At 33.8% G+C, this 20,603-nt stretch overlaps 1 protein-coding gene across 1 annotated transcript in view; it reads left to right on the top strand.

Annotated features, from left to right (window-relative positions):
- Positions 1-20,603, top strand: part of Arhgap20 (Rho GTPase activating protein 20) — a 125,678-nt gene that overhangs the window by 18,907 nt on the left and 86,168 nt on the right. Inside the window, exon 2 of the mRNA XM_027930743.2 lies at positions 11,522-11,604. Coding sequence (XP_027786544.1) covers positions 11,522-11,604 — 83 coding nt within the window. The remainder of the gene's footprint in view (positions 1-11,521; positions 11,605-20,603) is intronic.

Genomic DNA, 20,603 nt, shown 5'->3' with positions numbered 1-20,603 from the left:
AGCACTTGTTGTTGTTTGACTTCATAATGGCTGCCAATCTTACTGGAGTGAGATGGTATCTTAGGGTGGTTTTGATTTGCATTTCTCTGACTGCTAGAGATGGTGAGCATTTTTTCATGTACTTGTTGATTGATTGTATGTCCTCCTCTGAGAAGTGTCTGTTCAGGTCCTTGGCCCATTTGTTGATTGGGTTATTGGTTATCTTATTGTCTAATTTTTTGAGTTCTTTGTATACTCTGGATAATTAGGGCTCTATCTGAAGTGTGAGGAGTAAAGATTTGTTCCCAGGATGTAGGCTCCCTATTTACCTCTCTTATTGTTTCTTTTGCTGAGAAAAAACTTTTTAGTTTGAGTAAGTCCCATTTGTTGATTCTTGTTTTTAACTCTTGGGCTATGGGTGTCCTATTAAGGAATTTGGAGCCCGACCCCACAATATGTAGATTGGAGCCAACTTTTTCTTCTGTCAGACACAGAGTCTCTGATTTGATATCAAGCTTCTTGATCCATTTTGAGTCAACTTTTGTGCATGGTGAGAGAAAGGGATTCAGTTTCATTTTGTTGCATATGGATTTCCAGTTTTCCCAGCACCATTTGTTGAAGATGCTATCCTTCCTCCATTGCATGCTTTTAGCCCCTTTATCAAATATAAGATAGTTGTAATTTTGTGGATTGGTCTCTGTGTCCTCTATTCTGTACCATTGGTCCACCCACCTGTTTTGGTACCAGTACCATGCTGTTTTTGTTACTATTGCTCTGTAGTACAGTTTGAAATCTGGTATCGCTACACCTCCTGATTCACACTTCCTACTTAGAAATTCTGGGTCTTTTATTTTTCCATATGAATTTCATGATTGCTTTATCTATTTCTACAAGAAATGCTGTTGGGATTTTGATTGGCATTGCATTAAACCTATAGAGAACTTTTGGTAATATCGCCATTTTGATGATGTTAGTTCTGCCTATCCATGAACAGGGTATATTTTTCCATTTTCTTAGATCTCTTCTCTTTCTCTCTTTAGGGTTCTGTAGTTTTCATTGTATAAATCTTTCACCTCTTTTGATAGGTTGATTCCCAAGTATTTTATTTTTATTTTTTGAGGATATTGTGAATGGGGTGGTTTTCCTCATTTCCATTTCAGAAGATTTGTCGCTGATATACAGGAATGCCTTTGATTTATGCGTATTGATTTTATATCCTGCCACTTTGCTGAATTCATTTATTAGCTCTAGTAGTTTCTTTGTAGACCCTTTTGTGTCTTTTAGGTATAGGATCATATCATCCACAAATAGTGATAATTTAAGTTCTTCTTTTCCTATCTTAATGCCTTTAATTTCTTTTGTCAGTCTAATTGCTCTGGCCAGTATTTCGAGAACTATATTGAATAGAAGTGGTGAGAGAGGTCATCCCTGTCTTGTTCCAGATTTTAGAGAGAATGCCTTCAGTTTTTCTCCATTTAGAATGATGCTAGCCTGAGGCTTAGCATATATCATATATAGCTTTTACAATGTTGAGGTAATTTCCTGTTATCCCTAGTTTTTATAGTGTTTTGAACATAAAGGGATGCTGTATTTTGTCAAATGCTTTTTCTGCGTCTATTGAGATGATCATATGGTTCTTATCTTTAAGTCTAATGATGTGGTGAATAACGTTTATTGATTTCCGTATATTAAACCAGCCTTGCATCCCAGGGATGAATCCTACTTGATCATGGTGCATGATCTTTTTGATATGCTTTTGTATCTGATTTGCCAGAATTTTATTGAGGATTTTTGCATCTAAATTCATTAGAGATATTAGTCTGTAGTTTTCTTTCTTTGAGGTGTCTTTATCTGGTTTGGGAATCAGGGTGATATTGGCCTCATAGAATGAATTTGGAAGTTCTCCCTCTTTTTCTATCTCCTGAAATAGATTGTAGAGTATTGGTATTAGTTCTTCTTTAAAGCTCTTGTAAAACTCTGCTGTATATCCATCCGGTCCTGGGCTTTTCTTGGTTGGTAGTCTTTTGTTGGCTTCTTCTATTTCCTCACTTGATATTGATCTGTTTAGGTTGTTTATATCATGCTGACTCAATCTGGGTAGTTCATATGTCTTAAGGAATTTATCGATGCCTTCACTATCTTCTATTTTATTAGGGTATAGGGTTTCAAAATAATTTCTAATTATCTTCTGTATTTCTGAATTGTCTGTTGTGATGTTGCCTTTTTCATCCCATAAGCTAGTAATTTGGGTTCTCTCTCTTCTTCTCTTTGTTAGCATGGCTAGTGGTCTATCAATCTTATTTATTTTTGGAAAGAACCAACTTTTAGTTTTGTCAATTTTTTCGATTGTTTCTTTTGTTTCGATTTCATTGATTTCAGCTCTAATTTTAATTATTTCTTGCCTTCTACTGTATTTGCTGCTGATTTGTTCTTCTTTTTCTAAGGCTTTGAGGTGTAGTGTGAGGTCATTTATTTGTTGGCTTTTCCTTCTTTTAAGGAATGAACTCCATGAAATGAATTTTCCTCTTAGTACTTCTTTCATAGTGTCCCAGAGATTTCGATATGTTGTGTCTGAGTTTTCATTTACCTCTAAGAATTTTTTAATTTCCTCTTTGATGTCTTCTGTAACCCTTTGTTCATTCAGTAGCATATTGTTTAATCTCCATGTGATGTAGGATTTTCCTTTTTCATTTTATTATTGATTTCCAATTTCATTCCATTATGATCAGATAAAATGCATGATAGTATCTCTACTCCTTTGTAATTGCTAAGATTTGCCCTGTGACATAATATATGGTCTATTTTTGAGAAGGATCCATGTGCTGCTGAGAAGAAAGTGTATCCGCTTGATGTTGGGTGGTATATTCTGTATATATCAATTAAGTCTAAATTATTAATTGTATTATTGAGCTTTATGGTTTCTTTATTCAACTTTTGTTTGGAAGATCTGTCCAGTGGTGAGAGAGGTGTGTTAAAATCTCCCATGATTATTGTGTTGTGGTCTATTTGACTCTTGAACTTGAGAAGAGTTTGTTTGATGAACGTAGCTGCACCATTGTTTGGGGCATATATATTAATGATCGTCAAGTCTTGTTGGTGTATAGTTCCCTTGAGCAGTATGTAGTGTCCTTGTTTATCCCTTTTGATTAACTTTGGCTTGAAGTCTATTTTATTTGATACAAGTATGGACACCCCTGCTTGCTTCCGGGGTCCATATGAGTGATATGATTTTTCCCAACCTTTCACCTTCAGTCTGTGTATGTCTTTTCCTATCAGATGAGTCTCCTGTAGGCAGCATATTGTTGGATCTTTTTTTTTTAATCCATTCTACTAGCCTATGTCTTTTGATTGGTGCATTTAAGCCATTAACATTTAGGGTTACTATTGAGATATGGTTTGTATTTCCAGCCATATTTGATTATGTATGTTACTTAACATAATTTGTTTTTCCTCTATGATTAGTTTTTTCTTTACTGTACTACCTCCCACTGTTGGTTTTCATTGTTATTTTTCATTTCCTCTTCCTGTAATGTTTTGCCAAGGATGTTTTGAAGAGCTGGTTTTCTAGCTGCAAATTCTTTTAGCTTTTGTTTATCGTGGAAGATTTTTATTTCATCTTCAATCCTGAAGCTTAATTCGCTGGATACATGATTCTTGGTTGGAACCCTTTTTCTTTCAGCGTTTGAAATATGTTGTTCCAGGATCTTCTAGCTTTCAGAGTCTGTGTTGAAAGATCAGCAATTATCCTGATTGGTTTACCCCTAAATGTAATCTGCTTTATCTCTCTTGTGGCTTTTAACATATGGTCTATTTTAGAGAAGTATCCATGTGCTGCCGAGAAAAAGTTTATTTGTTTGTTGATGGATGAAATATTCTATATATATCTGTATATCTAAATTATTGATTATATTATTGAGGTCTGTGGTTTTTTTTGTTTAGTTGTTGTTTGGAGGATCTGGGTGATTAAAATCACCCAGTATTATTGTATTGTGGTCTATTTGATTCTTAAGTTGAGAAGGGTTTGTTTGATGTATGTCAATGCACCATTTGTTAGGGAATAGATATTTATGATTGTTATGTCTTGTTGAAGTATGATTTCCTTAAGCAGTATGAAATGTCCTTCTTTATCTCTCTTCACTAACTTTGGTTAGAAGTATACTTTATCTGATAAGAGGATGGAAACCCTCACCTGTTTATACAGTCCATGTGAGTGGTATATTTTTCCCCATCCTTTCACCTTCAGTCTGTGATTGTCTTTTCCTGTGAGATGAGTCTCTTGAAGACAGTATATCGTTGGATTTTTTTTTTAATCCAGTATGCTGGTCTGTGTCTTTTTATTGATGAGTTTAGGCCATTAACATTCAGGGTTATTATTGAGATATGGTTCGTATTCCTGGTCATTTTGGTTTGTTTTTGGTTTTTAACTTGACTTGGTTTCTTCTTAGATTGGCTTTTCTTTTAGTATAGTTCCTCCTTTTACTGATTTTCATTCTTGTTTTTCATTTCCACCTCATGGAATATTTTTGCCAAGAATGTTCTATAGTGCAGGCTTTCTCACTGTAAATTCTTTTAACTTTTGTTTATCATGGAAAGTTTTTATTTTATTATCAAATCTTAAGCTTAATTTTGCTGGATATAAGATTATTGATTGGCATCCATTTTCTTTCAGAGCTTGGTATAGTTTGTTCCAGGCTTTTCTTTCTTTTCTTTTCTTTTTTTTTTAAGAGAGAGAGAGGGAGACAGAGAGAAAAAATTTTTTCAATATTTATTTTTTAGTTCTCGGCGGACACAACATCTTTGTTTGTATATGGTGCTGAGGATGGAACCTGGGCCACACGCATGCCAGGCAAGCACGCTACCACTTGAGCCACATCCCCAGCCCCAGGCTTTTCTTGTTTAAGAGTCTGAGTTGAAAAATCTGCTGAGATCCAAATTGGTCTCCCCATATATATAATTTTATTTCTTTCTCTTGTGACCTTTAAAATTTTATCCTTATTCTGTATGTTAGGCATTTTCATTATAATGTGTCTTGGTGTAGATCTTTTGTAATTTTGTACATTTGGTGTCCTGTAAGCCTCTTGTATTTGATTTTCCAATTCATTCTTTAATTTTGGGAAATTTTCTGATATTATTTCATTGAAGAGATTGTGCATTTACTTTGGTTTGAATCTCTATGTGTGTCTCTCTGTCCTGCTAAATCTTAGATTTGGTCTTTTGACATTATCTCATAATTCTTGGATGTTCTGTTCATTGTTTCTTACCATCTTCACTGTATAGTAAATTTTATTTTCAAGATTATATAAAAAATTTTGTCTTCATTGTCTGAGGTTCTGTCTTCCAAATGATCGAGTCTGTTAGTGATGCTTTCTTTTTTTGTTTTTTTTTTATCTGTTTTGTTTTTTCCTTCATTTCAAGGATTTCTGTTTGTTTGTTTTTTTAGAATCTCTCTCTCTTGAAGTAATCTTTTGCTCTTTGTATTTGCTCTCTTATCTCTTTGTTGGAGTGATCAATTGTTGCCTGTATTTGCTCTCTTACATAATTTTTTGATTCACAGGTCATTTTAATTATGTACATTCTGAGCTCCTTCTCTAACATTTCATCTACTGTGCTGTCAGTGGGTTCTATTGTAGCATCTTATTATTTTCTCATGATGTCCATGTGTCTTCATCTCTTGCAATGCAGATCTGAGATATTACAGTTTCTACCCTATAATCTTGTAGAATGCCTGTAGGTTACCAATACCTCACCTTTAAGGGGGAGATCACTGTTTACAATACCCAGTGCAAACAATATGCAGCCATAAATCCAATAGCTCCTATTTAGACAATTACAGTTTTGTTGCTGAAAACAGTAGTGATGTGTTCGATTATCATTAACCATATAGTCAGTGGGTTTGCATAGAGGTTTACAGTTTCTAATGGTGGACTGAGAAAGAAACGGGGGTGGGGGGTAGAATTAGATGTTTGTGAGGTAGGATATGAGATTATAGAGGTATTAGATTATAGGAAGAGTGAAAGGGGAATCAAAATAAGTTGGCTGTTATCAGGAGAATAAAGAGAAAGGGGTGCCCCCATGCAGGGCTCTTTTGCCTCTGCAACAAGATAGTAATCTGTTAGCACATCTTGTAGGGATACCTCTGGTGTAACCAGGCTTGCAGGACCTTGGTGAGGTTCTTTCAGGTCCTGTCATTTGTCCCTAGATGAAAGTGGTCATGACCCTAGTTGATGGCAGCATTAGCATCAAACATGTAGGTACTTTGCTGTTGGGCTTCCAGTCTCCAGTTGGTGTACAAAGATAGATGCTGCCTCAACTAAAGATGGTGGAGGTGGCCACGGAGGTAACCCAAGATGGGAGCAGTGATGTCTGAAGATGGAGGTGACCACTTTCAGAAATGGAGATGGAAGAACAGGCCCTGTGATGACGTTGGGCAGCCTGTGTGGCGATGCAGTGCTGTGGCATGCGGTGCTGCAGCAAGCAGCTGCCTCCAGGCCCCGTCCATTGTCCCACTGTGGATTCTACCATGTGGAAAGGACTATGGCAGTGGCTGTAGTGTCCCAAGATGGAGGCAGTCTGGGGGGAGCCATATGTTAATAGATTGGAATCTGCAGCACAGTCAGGTCCTCTCTCCCAACTTTATTCTTTTGCACTTAGTTATCTGGTACTTTGTGTTTGTTTTTTTAGTGTACATAAAATTTATTTTGGGGGCTGCTTAACACTTGGTAAATAGTTTGATATCAAGAAAATCATTTCCAAAAGATAAATGAAATAGTATAGTTCTTTTATTTATTTATTTTTGTTTTACTTAGTTACACATGACAGTACAGTGATCTTGACATATCATAAATTTGAATCAGATGGGATGTAATTTCTCATTTTTCTGAGTATATAGGTTGCAGAATCACATTGGTCATGCAGTCACATATATACACACAGTAATAATGTCTGTTTCATTCTACTATCCTTCCTATCTCCCCAACCCCATCCCTCCCCTCCCTCCACTTCTCTTAACTTAATCTAGGGTAATGCTATTCTTTTTTTTTTCCTCACATCTTCATACATGTGTTTTGTATAACAATGAGGGTCTCGTTCCACCATCCATGCAATTCCATTTCTCCCTCCCTTTCCTCTTCCCTGTGTAGAGGACTTCCAAATTCATTCTATGAGGCCAATATCACCCTGATTCCAAAACCAAACAAAGACAACTCAAAGAAAGAAAACTTCAGACCAATATCTCTAATGAATATAGATGTAAAAATCCTCAATAAAATTCTGGAAAATCGGATACAAAAACATATCAAAAAGATCGTGCACCATGATCAAGTGGGATTCATCCCCGGGATGCAAGGTTGGTTCAACATAAGGAAATCAATAAATGTAATTCATTACATCAATAGACTTAAAGATAAGAACCACATGATCATCTCGATAGATGCAGAAAAAGCATTTGACAAAATACAGCATCCCTTTATGTTCAAAACACTAGAAAAACTAGGGATAATAGGAACTTACCTCAACATTGTAAAAGCTTTCTATGCTAAGCCTCAAGCCAGCATCATTCAAAACGGAGAAAAACTGAAGGCATTCCCTCTAAAATCTGGAACAAGACAGGGATGTCCTCTCTCACCACGTCTATTCAACATAGTTCTGGAAACAGTGGCCAGAGCAATTATAAGAAAGAAATTAAAGGAATAACTATAGGAAAAGAAGAACTTAAACTAGCACTTTTTGCTGACGATATAATTCTATACCTTGAAGACCTAAAAACCTTTATCTATTTTTTTTAGAGAGAAAATTTTTTTAATATTTATTTTTTAGTTTTCGGTAGACACAACATCTTTATTTTATTTTATTTTTTATGTGGTGCTGAGGATGGAACCCAGTGCCCGGCAATGCCAGGCAAGCGCGCTACCGCTTAAGCCACATCCCCAGCCCCATTTATCTATTTTTGAGATTGCAAAAATAGTGTTTTCTCTCTTGTAAAAAAAAATTGGAGTAGCTTACCAATTTTTTAAAAAAGATTACCTTTACAAATATTTCCTTCCACAACAGTATCTACTATTTATTGATTTTATCTAGATAAAAATATCAAGCACTTAGGAATTCTGAAGAATAAAGTCACACAGTAGATAATTTTTTTTCTAATATTCTTAGTTGTAGGTAGACACAGTACCTTTATTTGTTTGTTTGTTTATGCAGTGCTGAGAATCAAACCCAGTGCCTCACACCTACTAGGCAAGTGCTCTACCACTGATAACCCCAGCCCCTGGATAATGATTTTTTAAGGTAACACAGCTTAAAGTTTACCTTCTGTTTCTTGTGAGGCAATGAATCATAATTAATCATGTCACAGAATAACTGAAATTTGTTGGTGGTAGTATAAGCATAACCTCAACCTATCCTGATAAGTTTGTTCTACTGTACATTTGTAAAGGGATCAATAGTCTGTCTCAGTGTGTCTTGATGTATTTTATTTTATGTAATTGTTATAAACAAGAAGAAAATCCAAGTTTTTTTCTGAGTGAAGATCAGTGAATTTGTTTCAAAGTTCCCATATCCCTTTGTTTTACTGTTCAAGCAAATGAGATTTATATATTTTGAAAGAATTAATACGTAAATCTGATTAAATTTCATTCTATTTGGTGCTCTTTTATTGCTTATAAGCAAAATGAAGGCCGCAAATCCTAAATGCCTAGTGCACATATTATTTGTTTTCTTGCATATACAGGATAATATCACAAATAGAATTTGTAGACCAAATTTTCTTGGCAAGGAAATAGAGGCTCGGAGAAATGACTGAATCATTTAGGTTTCATATTTCATTAGTGGTAGGGTAAGTCTGAGTACACATAGTAGGACCTCAAATAAAAACAATATTTTGCCTATATTTTGATTGCTTTCTCTTCATTATGAATCCGGTTTAAATGAGTGGACACGCTTAGTATTTGACCCTATTTATGTATCTGACAGTTTTATTACTCAGAAAACACAGCCTAATCACTGTGTACACAATTGATCATTAGCTTATGGTGAAAAATTCCTATTTTAATAGAATCTTTAAGAGAAATATTTGTCACCTTTCTTTGATTATCTCTTCTATGTTTAACTGCCATCACTCCATGAAATATATCCTTAAATCAGAAAGTTGCTTAATTTGGAGACCATAGGGTCCTTACAAATCCATTTTATAGGCATTTCTGAACCCACTAAAATTGTGTGTAAAACTTAGTTCACAGATTCTCAAAGATCCAGTCTTCAAGGTCAACCTGTATTCTCATTGTATAATTTTGCTTCATTTCTTTTTATCTCACATTGGAAAATATTACTTTCCTCCACAGATAGGGCTACATTAATTTTAGAAATTATTACTGTTCCCAAATTAAAAATGTCAGATCATTTTAATTTTTTTATAGGCTCTTTTGAACCCTTTCCAAATTCTTTATAAACCTGAATGCTAAGAACCTCAGAATTAGAAATCGTGTACTAATGAACATCTAGTTTAGGATCTTGGATCTAGTGACAGTAATGTCAGAGGGTTAGGGGAAGCAGACATAAAGCTGTAAAGATAGATCCTGGAACAGCCCCACAAGATAGTTTAGACCCTTTAGGTCAAAGCAGATAGGGCCAGGGGTTCAGGTAAAATTAACAGGATTGGGCACATTTCAGTTTTTGAAGTAAGAAAAATACAGGTCCTGAATAAAAGGAACCATGATAGGGAGTAGGAATCAAGCTCAAGCCCAAGATAAGCCAAAAACAAATGAGTCAGAACCATAGAATGAGAATCCAGGTTGACCTTGAGGACTAGATCTTTGAGAATTTGTGAATTAAGTTTTACACACAACTTCAGAGAGTTCAGAAACACCCATAAAATGGATTTGTTAGGGCTCTTTGGACCCCAAATTAAGCAATAGAATCCTGCAAAAGATCTAAAACATAACTTGATGCATATGAGCAAACTGCCCCCATTATTATGTCACTTCATTTCCAATATCGAGGCTCTTTGGGGAGATGGCTGCTATAGTTTGCAATACAAATACTTGTCTCTTAAGGTTTCCTTTCTCCTTGCAACTTCTGAACTCACGGCAGCCTCAAGGCTTTAGATTCCTGAGGGTTGTTTCTAAGGGGTATGACTAATGGAAACAGTGAGGTGGAGCTTGCAAGATAAAATATATAAACTAGGTTATTAAAATCACTAAAGTTGGGAAGATTTAGACTCTTCTGTGAATCTGATGACAATGTGGGCTGTTTCTCTCTAAGGCAGGCCAAATATAAATCATGCAGAACACTTTTATACAAGTAATCTGTCGGTCTAAAACTGATTCATGGTTAAAAACACCTGATGGAGGTGTTTAAATATTCTGTATTTCTTAACTCATTTGTTTCCTGTCCTTTATTAATGTTTTATAGAATTACTTTAACTGATGTCTCATCTGCTAAGGAGATTTGAGAATATAGTTTCCACATGTCAGCCAAAAGATTAATGAGGGAAACACTGCTAATAAGGCCAGAGTAGTGGCAGCAATAATTTGGGACAGATCCCTGGGAGCGTAGTCAATTTGTGGGATGAGAATTGTGTCAGAGAAATTCAGCATCTCTATCTGGATGATTTTTCCTCAATTCCTGCATTCAAATCTAGGTCCTATTTTTTACTTTTTAAGAAATGATTCCTCTATGAATTGTGTAATAGGATGCAGTGCACCATCAGTTTTAAATGGTTCCTGTTAGAGCACCATCCACTTCTCAAGCATGGCTGGCCTGGGCCCTTGGGCAGTGGGTAAAACCTCTGAGTCTAATAGGATAGTGCAAGAGGGTATAACTAGAAGAATTATTGTTATTTGTTACTATATTGTTAATCTTACTTATCAATCTCTAGAACCAGATCCTTCTGGCTATATGTAAAACTGTAAGATTAAAGTAATTAATCCAGAAAATTTAATTTGAATAACACCTCATTTACCACAAATTTTAGATCTCTGGAAACAGCATCCAGAATATCTTACATTTCACAAAAAAAGAAGAAATTTTTTTTTTCTTTTTCCTTTTGTAAGTTGTAGCAAAATAATGTTTAGAAGAAGAAATTCCCAAATATGGACATATTTACATTTTTTAAAAATTAAAGGTTTATTACATATTTGAGAATATTGGTTGCTATGTTTTTGTTTTAACTGGTTTTCCTCCCCTTTACTTGACCTCTCCAAGTCCTTTCTTTCTGTGAAACCTAATTAGGGACCTATGAAGTAGAGTTAGTAGAGGCTAAACTAATGATATTTTTTTATATGAATGAGATAATCTATGCCCAGTCTCTAGTTATAGTACCAGACACACAATACTAATGGTTATAATGGTGCTTTTTCCAAGATAGTCTAGTCAACCTTTAACTTCTTTATTCTCTGACCACAAAAACCACTTACTGCTTACACTACTTTTTGACACTTAACTCTCCTATTTTAGATGTTACAGTTTCAATAATCAGTGAAATCATATACTTCCCTTACAAGCCATATGGCCTTCATTTTGATTTTTGTTTTTTTTTCCCCCTCACCAGAAAATGAAAACACTAGCAGAAAGGAGAAGGAGTGCTCCATCTCTTATCTTGGATAAAGCTCTGCAAAAACGGCCTAGTACCAGGTAGGTACAAAACTTTATATACACATTTGGTTTGTGCTTAGAAATTTATGTTAGATGTGTTTTGGGATCATGTGCTATTTTGTAAAGGAGGGGATTATTTGTTTATCAGCATTAGAATTCTATGTTTAATAATAGAAAACATGATTTCTGTTCTGAAATTATTTGATAAGACATATTCTTTTTTTTTTTTTGGTACTAGAGATTGAACCCAGGGGTGCTTAACCACTGAGCCACACATCCCCAGCCCTTTTTAAAATATTTTATTTAGAGACAGGGTCTTGCTAAGTCGCTTAGGGCCTCACTAAGTTCCTAAGGCTGGCTTTGAACTCAAGAATCTCCTGCCTCAGCCTCCTGGGCAGCTGGGATTTCAGGCGTGGGTCACCATACCTGGTGATAAGACTATTCTTTATGATAATCAGAGCCCTTTAGAGTGAGTATATGTGTTTGGTTGCTTTAAAACTGATTCAGAAATGAATCTTACATCGTAGAGATACGAAGATTCCGTGTTTGTCAAACTTTATTTGTAGAACAATTAGAAAGCACAATACTCAAAAATGGATTTCAGTTATGTATAAAAATTTACTTATTTTTGTCACAAGGTGATGCCGTACATGAATATTTTAACCAATTTTAGATATGAAGAAAGATATGAAGTAAGATTTTTTTAAAATGAATATTGACTTCTTTTAAGTAGTATTGGTTAATTAGTGAAGTTTGAAATGGAAAAACAGGCTAAATAGCGACTAATGATCACTTCACCTATTAAGACTAATTATTACTTTGACTGAAATTTTCAGAAAGTCTTTTGTAGTATATAGAAATTGAATGGATATTCAGTCATTAATTTATTTATTAAATGGCATTTTAACTCAGGAGTTTTTATGTTCAAGCCCTGTGATGACATTCCTCTAAGCAATGAATCCTTTTATATAAAGTGAAGCCATTATCATCTTTATTTAAAGTGAGGGTACACCAGTAATTATTAGTCCTATGAATTATCTGCTACTTTAACAAAATATATGTGGACACATGGAAGTTTTTCAGTGCCAAAATAAATTATATTTCCCAATCTCAATTAGTGAAATTTATCAAAATACATATCAGAAGCATATGTAAATGACTTTGGATTATTTGCTTCAGCATTGTATTTGCATTAGTATAGATGAAAGAATTGTTATGTCTTCACAATTTGAGCTTGATTGCCTAAAATGTAGTAGAAAGTATTTTAAAAGGAGGTGGATACACAAAGGAGGCAAAATTATCAGTATATCTGTCTTTAATTTTCTTTTGTGTATGTAAAGATTTGTTGTCTTTTTTTTTAAGCAGGTACAGTTTTAGGTGAAATTTAGTAGAGGCTTCTAGATTGGAAATGCACTAGGCTTTTTAGTTAAAAGTAGTACTAATATCATATATAAAGTATCTTCAACCTGATCATAGGGATCAGTAGTCACTTTCTCCGCAACCCAAGGCTAGAATACATATTAGTATACACATAGGTACTGAAACTTATTAAATACTAAATTCACTTATTTATAAACCAATGGCTCCGAAATAAGTGGTGCTAACCTCTAGGAGGCACTTTGGAATTGTGTGGAGCATTGAGTTTTTCACAGAGAATTATTGGGCAGTATCCAAAAATGTAAAGCACAGAACATCCTATGTAGCAAAGAGCTGTGCAGTTCCTTCATAGCTTTTGAATGTTCTATGTATGGAATATTTGTGAAGGGGAAAAACCTTTATGTAGTTTTCTGTGCCTAAGCTTGTTTTATTTATGAACACAAAAGTATTTCATACATTTTAATAAATACTAAATTTCCTTGAAATGCACCTTCATACATCAAGAGATAATTGTACTTCATATGGTTTGGAACCTTTTCCAGAAATCACTTGCTATACTTCATTTTTGTTTACTTGTTGCGTAAGATAGTTTTTTATCCTACCTCTCTTAAATTTGAATGTATCACTTATAAGTAGATGTGAGCATCTATTTCATCATCTTTTGATAGTCATGCTTAAACATATACATATTGAGAAATACAAATTATTTTCATTTTATTTTTCCTTTATATTGCTGTTAGAATATTTTATTAGTATGTTTGAAATTATTTTAAATACCCACGAATTTCATTTTAGGATATAAAAGGAGAAATTAAAATAATTGTGTGTATATAGACTTTTTTATATAACAAAAGGGCATTGGATTTAGTAGAACCAAGAACCACCAGTATAGATGAAGTGCCAGGTTAGGAAAAGTGCTAACACTTATCTGACTCACTAGGAAAGTTCATTTATTATTGTTTTGGGTTAGAGAATTAGTCCAATAATATACAGCCATGTCCCTCCCCGCTTCCCTTTTACCTCTGCAATAATTGGTGTTTATCTTAGAGCCAGTTCCCAAATTCCTGTCTCAGTAGTCACAAAAAATAATGGGTTTGTGTCAAAATAGCCCTAAGGAAAAATGCTTTCAGTTAAAGTTGTATGTGTTTTAAATCAGCTTATTTCCTATTAGTTTCTATAGGTCAATAATGAGTGTAGCGCTGGGGAACAGGACATTCTTAGAGAAATGATGTTTTTAAACTCTGTGTATGTAGCTGTTGGTGGTTAGACTCTGAATCTGTACAGAATATTTGTACGTATAATTTTAGTTTTGGAAAGAGCTTTAAAGGTGACCTAGATTGATAATTCCCAAACCTTTCTAACTTGGTATTCAGCAGTGGGACTCAAGCATCTGCATATTTTCTTTCAAAAACACTCTTTAGTTGACTCTGTTGCACTCCTTTTTAAAAAAACAAAAATTATTTTGGCAGGAACACTAAGTATGAGTTCTACCACTTTACAGATTTTTAAGTATACAGTGTATTACTGCTGTCTATAGGATTCTGATGTAGTCTTAGTGGAGAACCACTGTCCTTTTGTACTTATTTGCTTACAAAAAATACCAAAACAGTTTTAAGAAAGTATTTTAAATTAATAAAAGTAGTACATATTTCTTATAAAGCAAACAATAGGGATATGTATAAAACAAAAAGAAAGTCCCTACTTCATCCCAAGGTGTAGCCACTATTAATAATTTGTATATTCTATTTTTGGCGTGTGGGAAGGTGCCAGAGATTGAACTCAGGGGCACTTGACCAGTAAGCCACATCCCCAGCCCTATTTTGTATTTTATTTAGAGACAAGTTCTCACTGAGTTGCTTAGCACCTTGATTTTGCTGAGGCTGGCTTTGAACTCACGATCTTCCTGCCTCAGCCTCCTGAGCTGCTGGGATTACAGGCGTGCACCACTGTGCCCAGCAATTCTTTTCAGTTTTTATGTATGCACAAGTGACTGGAATTTTGATTTGCTTTCCCTTGTGTTTGAATTCTCATTTTAGCATACATATGTTAGTCATTTTCATTTTCAAGTCTCTTGCACTATTTTGTAATTGGAGTTCAAATCTTATTACAACAGACATTCAAAAAATATGAATTTTGTCTATATAATACATGTTCCTGAAAAAATTACATTAATCAGATTTTTATAAATTATTGTTTGCTATTTTAAAGAAATATGTAGTAAATTGTTTTAATTAAGTAATGTACTTTTATTTTTTTTCAAAGTTGTCAAAGATTTTTATAATTAGACTTTTGCTTTTATATATGTTACGTGCCAGAAATGTGAAGTTTCTAAAGTCTAAGATGGTAGTACCCCTATTTCGTGTAGAATGTTACACAGAAAAATTATAGTACCTCCCCAGAAGTCATTGTCTCTTGAAATGCAAAATGGGAACTAGCTTGCAAAAGATTTGTATGCAACAATGGGGCAGACATCAAAGAAACAGTATTTTATATATTGGCATTTCATTTTTCTTGGCTTTTTGGTAGACCTATTTCTACTATTGTCCCATGGTTAATTTGCTACTTAATAATAATAAAGCTCTTCCCAAAGTTTAACAAAATATCTGCAGAGGATTTAAAAGAATACTTTCATTTAACAGCTGTTACATTGCGATTTTTTTTAATTTAATGAACAAGCTAAATTGAAAGAAGAGGAAAGAATTGGGTGAATTGATGAGTTGACTGTGTTTATGCATGTCTTAAACAGTTTTATTACCAGTGTTCTTTGATGAACCTATAGAGTATGCAGAGGCACTTTACAGATTTTTAACATTTTTTTGTCTATGGACACCATTCAAATTATCTGAAGGTGGTTTCTCTAAGTTATGTATTTGGGATAGCAGATTATAGACATCTTTCATACTAAGAAGGTTGGAGGTTTTCTAAGGTGAGTAGTTATAACATGGTTACATTCAGCTCCTTTTCTTCTTCAACACAGTGGTGTTCAGTTCTTTAAGAATGACCTCACCTTGTATCATAGTCATTCTCCTGTTAAAATGCTGGGCACATATATTAAAGGGTTCAGTTTTCTTGAAAGTAAAATGAGATGTTGAACTATATTATTTGTTAAAAACCCTTATAATCCTATAGTTATATATTATGATTTGTTAAAATTCAGTAAATCAAGACTTCATTACCTATACCCTGAATTCTAAACACACCACACTTTCTAGTCTTGGTTCAAATTTCAGTTCCTTCAGGAACCAACCTTTATAAATAACATTTATCTTCTTATAGCACCTTGTATATCTTTTAATCATGGCACTTATATGTCACTCTCTTTAGTGTCTTAGCATGCATTTAGTAATAAGATAAAATAATAATTTTAACAAAATAAAAAGGATTAGCAAGGATGGTGGAATGTGATGGACATCATTATCCAAAGCACATGTATGAAGACTCGAATTGGGTGTCAACATACTTTATATACAGAGATATGAAAAATTGTGGTATATATGGGTTAATAAGAATTGTAATGCAAAAAAGTACACGTATAAAGGCATGAATTGGTGTGAACATACTTTATATACAAAGATATGAAAAATTGTGCTCTATATGTGTAAGAAGATTTGTAATGCATTCTGCTGTCATGTATTAAAAAAATAAAATCAATAAAAAACAAAGAATAATGAAGTAATAACAAACAATAATAGTAACAAAATAATAAAGCCCAATTTTTTCCTCTTCTTTAAGTCTAGCTTATTCATTAAATTTAAAAAACTGACATGTAGGAGCTGTTAAATGAAAGAACTCTTTTAAATCCCCTGCAGATGTTTTGTTAAACTTTGAGTAAAAAATTTATCATCTTATTATTAAGTAGCAAGTTAACCATGTTAAACTGGTGCTCAATTATTACTTGTCTGATGATTTAGTGAATGAATGAATGGCTCCATTTCTAAACCAAAAGAGGAATTTAATAAGTTAGCACAGTAAAATTTCTAACTCTTCTGCCTTCCTTGAAGTGACAATACATAAGAGACTCCCCTTGCTCATTGGTATTATCTGTGAAATTCTCTCTAGGTAAAAATGGTGATTCCTTTTAATAAAGTGATTCTGCATTATTGTTAGGAAGTAATTTCATGCAGCAAAATACCATAAAAACTCTACATATATGTAGTCTGGAAATGCCACATATATTGCCATTCTTATAGTGTTTTCTGTATTTAAGAATGAATTGAGGTCATACAGATTTTCCCTCCAAAAATTCATAGTTTTGATATGGTACTCCACCCACCTTGTAGAACTTGTACAAAGGAATATTTGTTTTTGTTTTAGATAATAATCTATTGCCATTAAATTGGTATTACCTATCTCTTATTTTTACCTCCAAACTAGTTTGTTGTATTTGTTCTTTTTGCAAGACTTTTTGTGCTATGTACTTTACATATATATCTTTAAATCTCTGCTTACTGCTGCTGAGGAGAGCATGAATAGTGAAACCAGGAAAGCACTGTGGTATAGCAGAAAGTGCTTGGGCTTTAGTTGCTGTTCAAATACTGACTCTCTATCCTGATTGTCTCTATGATCTTGGGATTTGTTATCTGATCTCTGACTCTCAAGACGGATCATAATTCTCATATCACAGAATATAAAATGACAAAATGTTTAGAAGATTAACTTGATTATTGCCAGTTGCCATCCTCCCTTCCCTTAGATATATTTCATTTTCAAGCCTTAAAGCTCCCAGATCATCTAATAATGTCATTTTTTATAAAATAAAAAGCACCTACTTTATCGTCACACAGTAGTACTTCTAGAAGCTGATTGTTGAACCTAGCTCAATGTATAGTGAAAATGGCTTTACCTAGATCTCATAGTTGATTAATTGTCAGAGAAGGACTAGAACCCAGGTTCTAATACAAGAATATTCTTTGTATTATATAAGCAAAAGGAGTATGCTCCAGTATTGTAAGCGTATGGACTCAGGAACCAGTTGCCAGACCTGAATCCATGCTTTTCTTACTAGCTGTGTGATCTTGAGTATGTTTTTAACCAGGGATAATAACAGTACCGGCTCATGGAGTTTAATGAGGACTAAATAGATCTTATATATGAAAAGTTCACAAATTTGTCTGTGATACATGATCAGATTTTTTTATCTTTTCTTTTGTGTGTGTATGTAGAGAGAGAAAGATATATAGACATACAAACATTGGTATTATTACTAGTGGTAGTAGCAATATTTAATAGCAATAGTAAAAAGATTAACTAGAAATACACATTATCCTTGTGGAGAGACTTTTTGAGGATGAAAGCAGATGAGAAATTTAAAAAGATGTAAGATATAAAATCCAGAAACTTAGCTAGAGTCTAGTATTGATTTATTTTTGGTAGATAATTTATTTTTAGCCTGAAGCTCTGAACAGTTTGAGCTTTTTCTTGATAGACCCTGACAACTCTTGAGGATTGTATACCTAGAACCTCTGGAAAATGAGGGCTTGAGCCATGGAGTATTGATCTATTTGCACAGCTACTTAAGATGAAGAAGCTCTAAGTAATACTTATATGCCAAAGCTATGAATTAGATAGATAGATAACTGGATAATTTGGAGTGAAGATGGTAGGTTGACAGAGCCCAATCAGAAGACATTGGATAACTAGGAAAGCATCCATTTGCTAACTGGCTTCTGGATTCTGTTTCCTTTTAGTCAGTTTATTCCAGTTGTACATGACCACACACACATATATAGATGCTCACATTATCCTGTTGTTGTTGTTGTTATTATTATTATTATTATCTCCATTGTGTTTTATGAATACCTTATTATTTCATTTCCTTTTTTCTGTCATGTTTAGCATCGTGATTTTAATAGTAGCTTCAAATGAATAACATCAGACATTCAAATGAAGGGAGTGCATTCATACTATAGAGTAGTTTATTGAGGACTATGGTAAAATTTGTTCTCATAACAAAATGAAGAACTGCCTATACCTTTGACAGATTGAAACTTCCAAATATAGTAATGGTAATGAAGTGAGTGGCATGAGTAAAAGCCTCTCTTAAGCTAATCCTCTAAATTAGTAGCAGTAACAGTGGGATATAACTTAAAGAAAAGGTTAATTTAAGAGAAATTTCTAGATTTTGTTTTGAAATTTTACATTTTCTTGGTATAAGACTTTTTATTAAATATTTACTTTTTAGCTATATATGAACACAATATCATTATTTTATTTTTATGTGGTGCTGAGGATTGAACCAATGCCTCACATACACTAAGCAAGCTCTCTACCTCTGAGCCACAACCCAGCCCCTGGTATAAGACTTTTAAATAAAGTTTTGAATTTTAGAGGAATTTTTAATATTTTTTTCAGAATTACAATAAACTATACTAACATGTTATCTCAGGACAAGGGGGAACCTATGCTAAACACTATTTCTTTTACTATCTTACATTACATATGAGTAAGCTCTAGAAAATATTTATTCCTAAAGTTTTTGAGTAAGTGTTCTGAGGGTTTTAATTCATGATCCATGGATGATCCAAGATATGTAATGAAAAGAATACCAAAGCAGAAATTTAATACATGAGGATCAGCATTCTACAAGATCCTTTTATTTCCTTGCAAGGAAAAAAAAATCTTTCAAAGTGTAAAGTTCAAATATAAAGGAAAGTAGCTGTTTTATAAGGTGGCAAAATTTTACCAAATAAAATTCCTTGCTTTATTAGGCAAAATACTTTCCAGGCCCATGTATTGCTTTATTCTTAATGCAAACTACTTTTCATATTTGGTGGTGATAGTTACTAGGAATTAAATCCAGGGGCACTTTACCATTCAGCTGTATCTCTAGTCCTTTTTTATGTTTTATTTTGAGACAGTGTCTCCTAAGTTGCTGAGGCTAACCTCAAACTTGCAATCCTCTTGCCTCAACCCTCTGGAGTTGCTGTGATTACAGGTGTGTACCACTGCACCCAGCACTCATTAAAGAAAAAAAAATCAGATCTGTCTGTTCCTGGTGCAGTATGCTATTTCATGGTACTGGGAGGAGATCTTTAGGAGATTATATTAAGTCCCTGTATGTTCTAGTGGGCTTTGACAGAGTCAAATTACTGTTGTTCTTGCAGAAAAACATATCGTTTAGTTTCTTCATTCCAACTTTAGTTTAATTTGCTAATTGCAGTTATAATTCAATTTTGTCTTTCATTTTGGCACCAGGAAAGCATTACCTCATTAGTGCATGTTTATTTGCTCATCCTAGTCCTTGTCCACAGGGATAGCAGACTGTCCTAAGACCTGGTACATATTCCTTTCCTCTGTACAACTTGAAAGCTAAAATTTCCCAGAGTAGTTTTGTTATTCTCTTATTGACTTTTCTTCAGAACCTTTAAAAAATGACATGAAGGAAGCAGAATAATAGTTATTACTACTATTGAGAAGCTTCAGATTATTGTGCTGAAGTGAGTGTGGACTCTGGAACTATCCTTTCCTGTGTTTGAGCCCTGTTCCTTCTTAATATCTTTAAGAACTTTTGCAAGTTACATAACTTCTTCATTGTCTCACTTTCCTTATCTGTAAAATGGGGATGGTCTATTAAAAGAGTCAATGTTATAATGTGTTTTAAATATTGTGTTATATAAATTGTGGTTAAATACAATTATTAAAATATATAAATCTGTGTTGTC

The sequence above is a fragment of the Marmota flaviventris genome, chromosome 9 (assembly GCF_047511675.1).
Source record: "Marmota flaviventris isolate mMarFla1 chromosome 9, mMarFla1.hap1, whole genome shotgun sequence".
Taxonomy (NCBI): Eukaryota; Metazoa; Chordata; class Mammalia; order Rodentia; family Sciuridae; genus Marmota; species Marmota flaviventris.
Note: the sequence above shows the minus strand (reverse complement) of the source record. Positions and strands in the feature narration are given on the sequence as shown.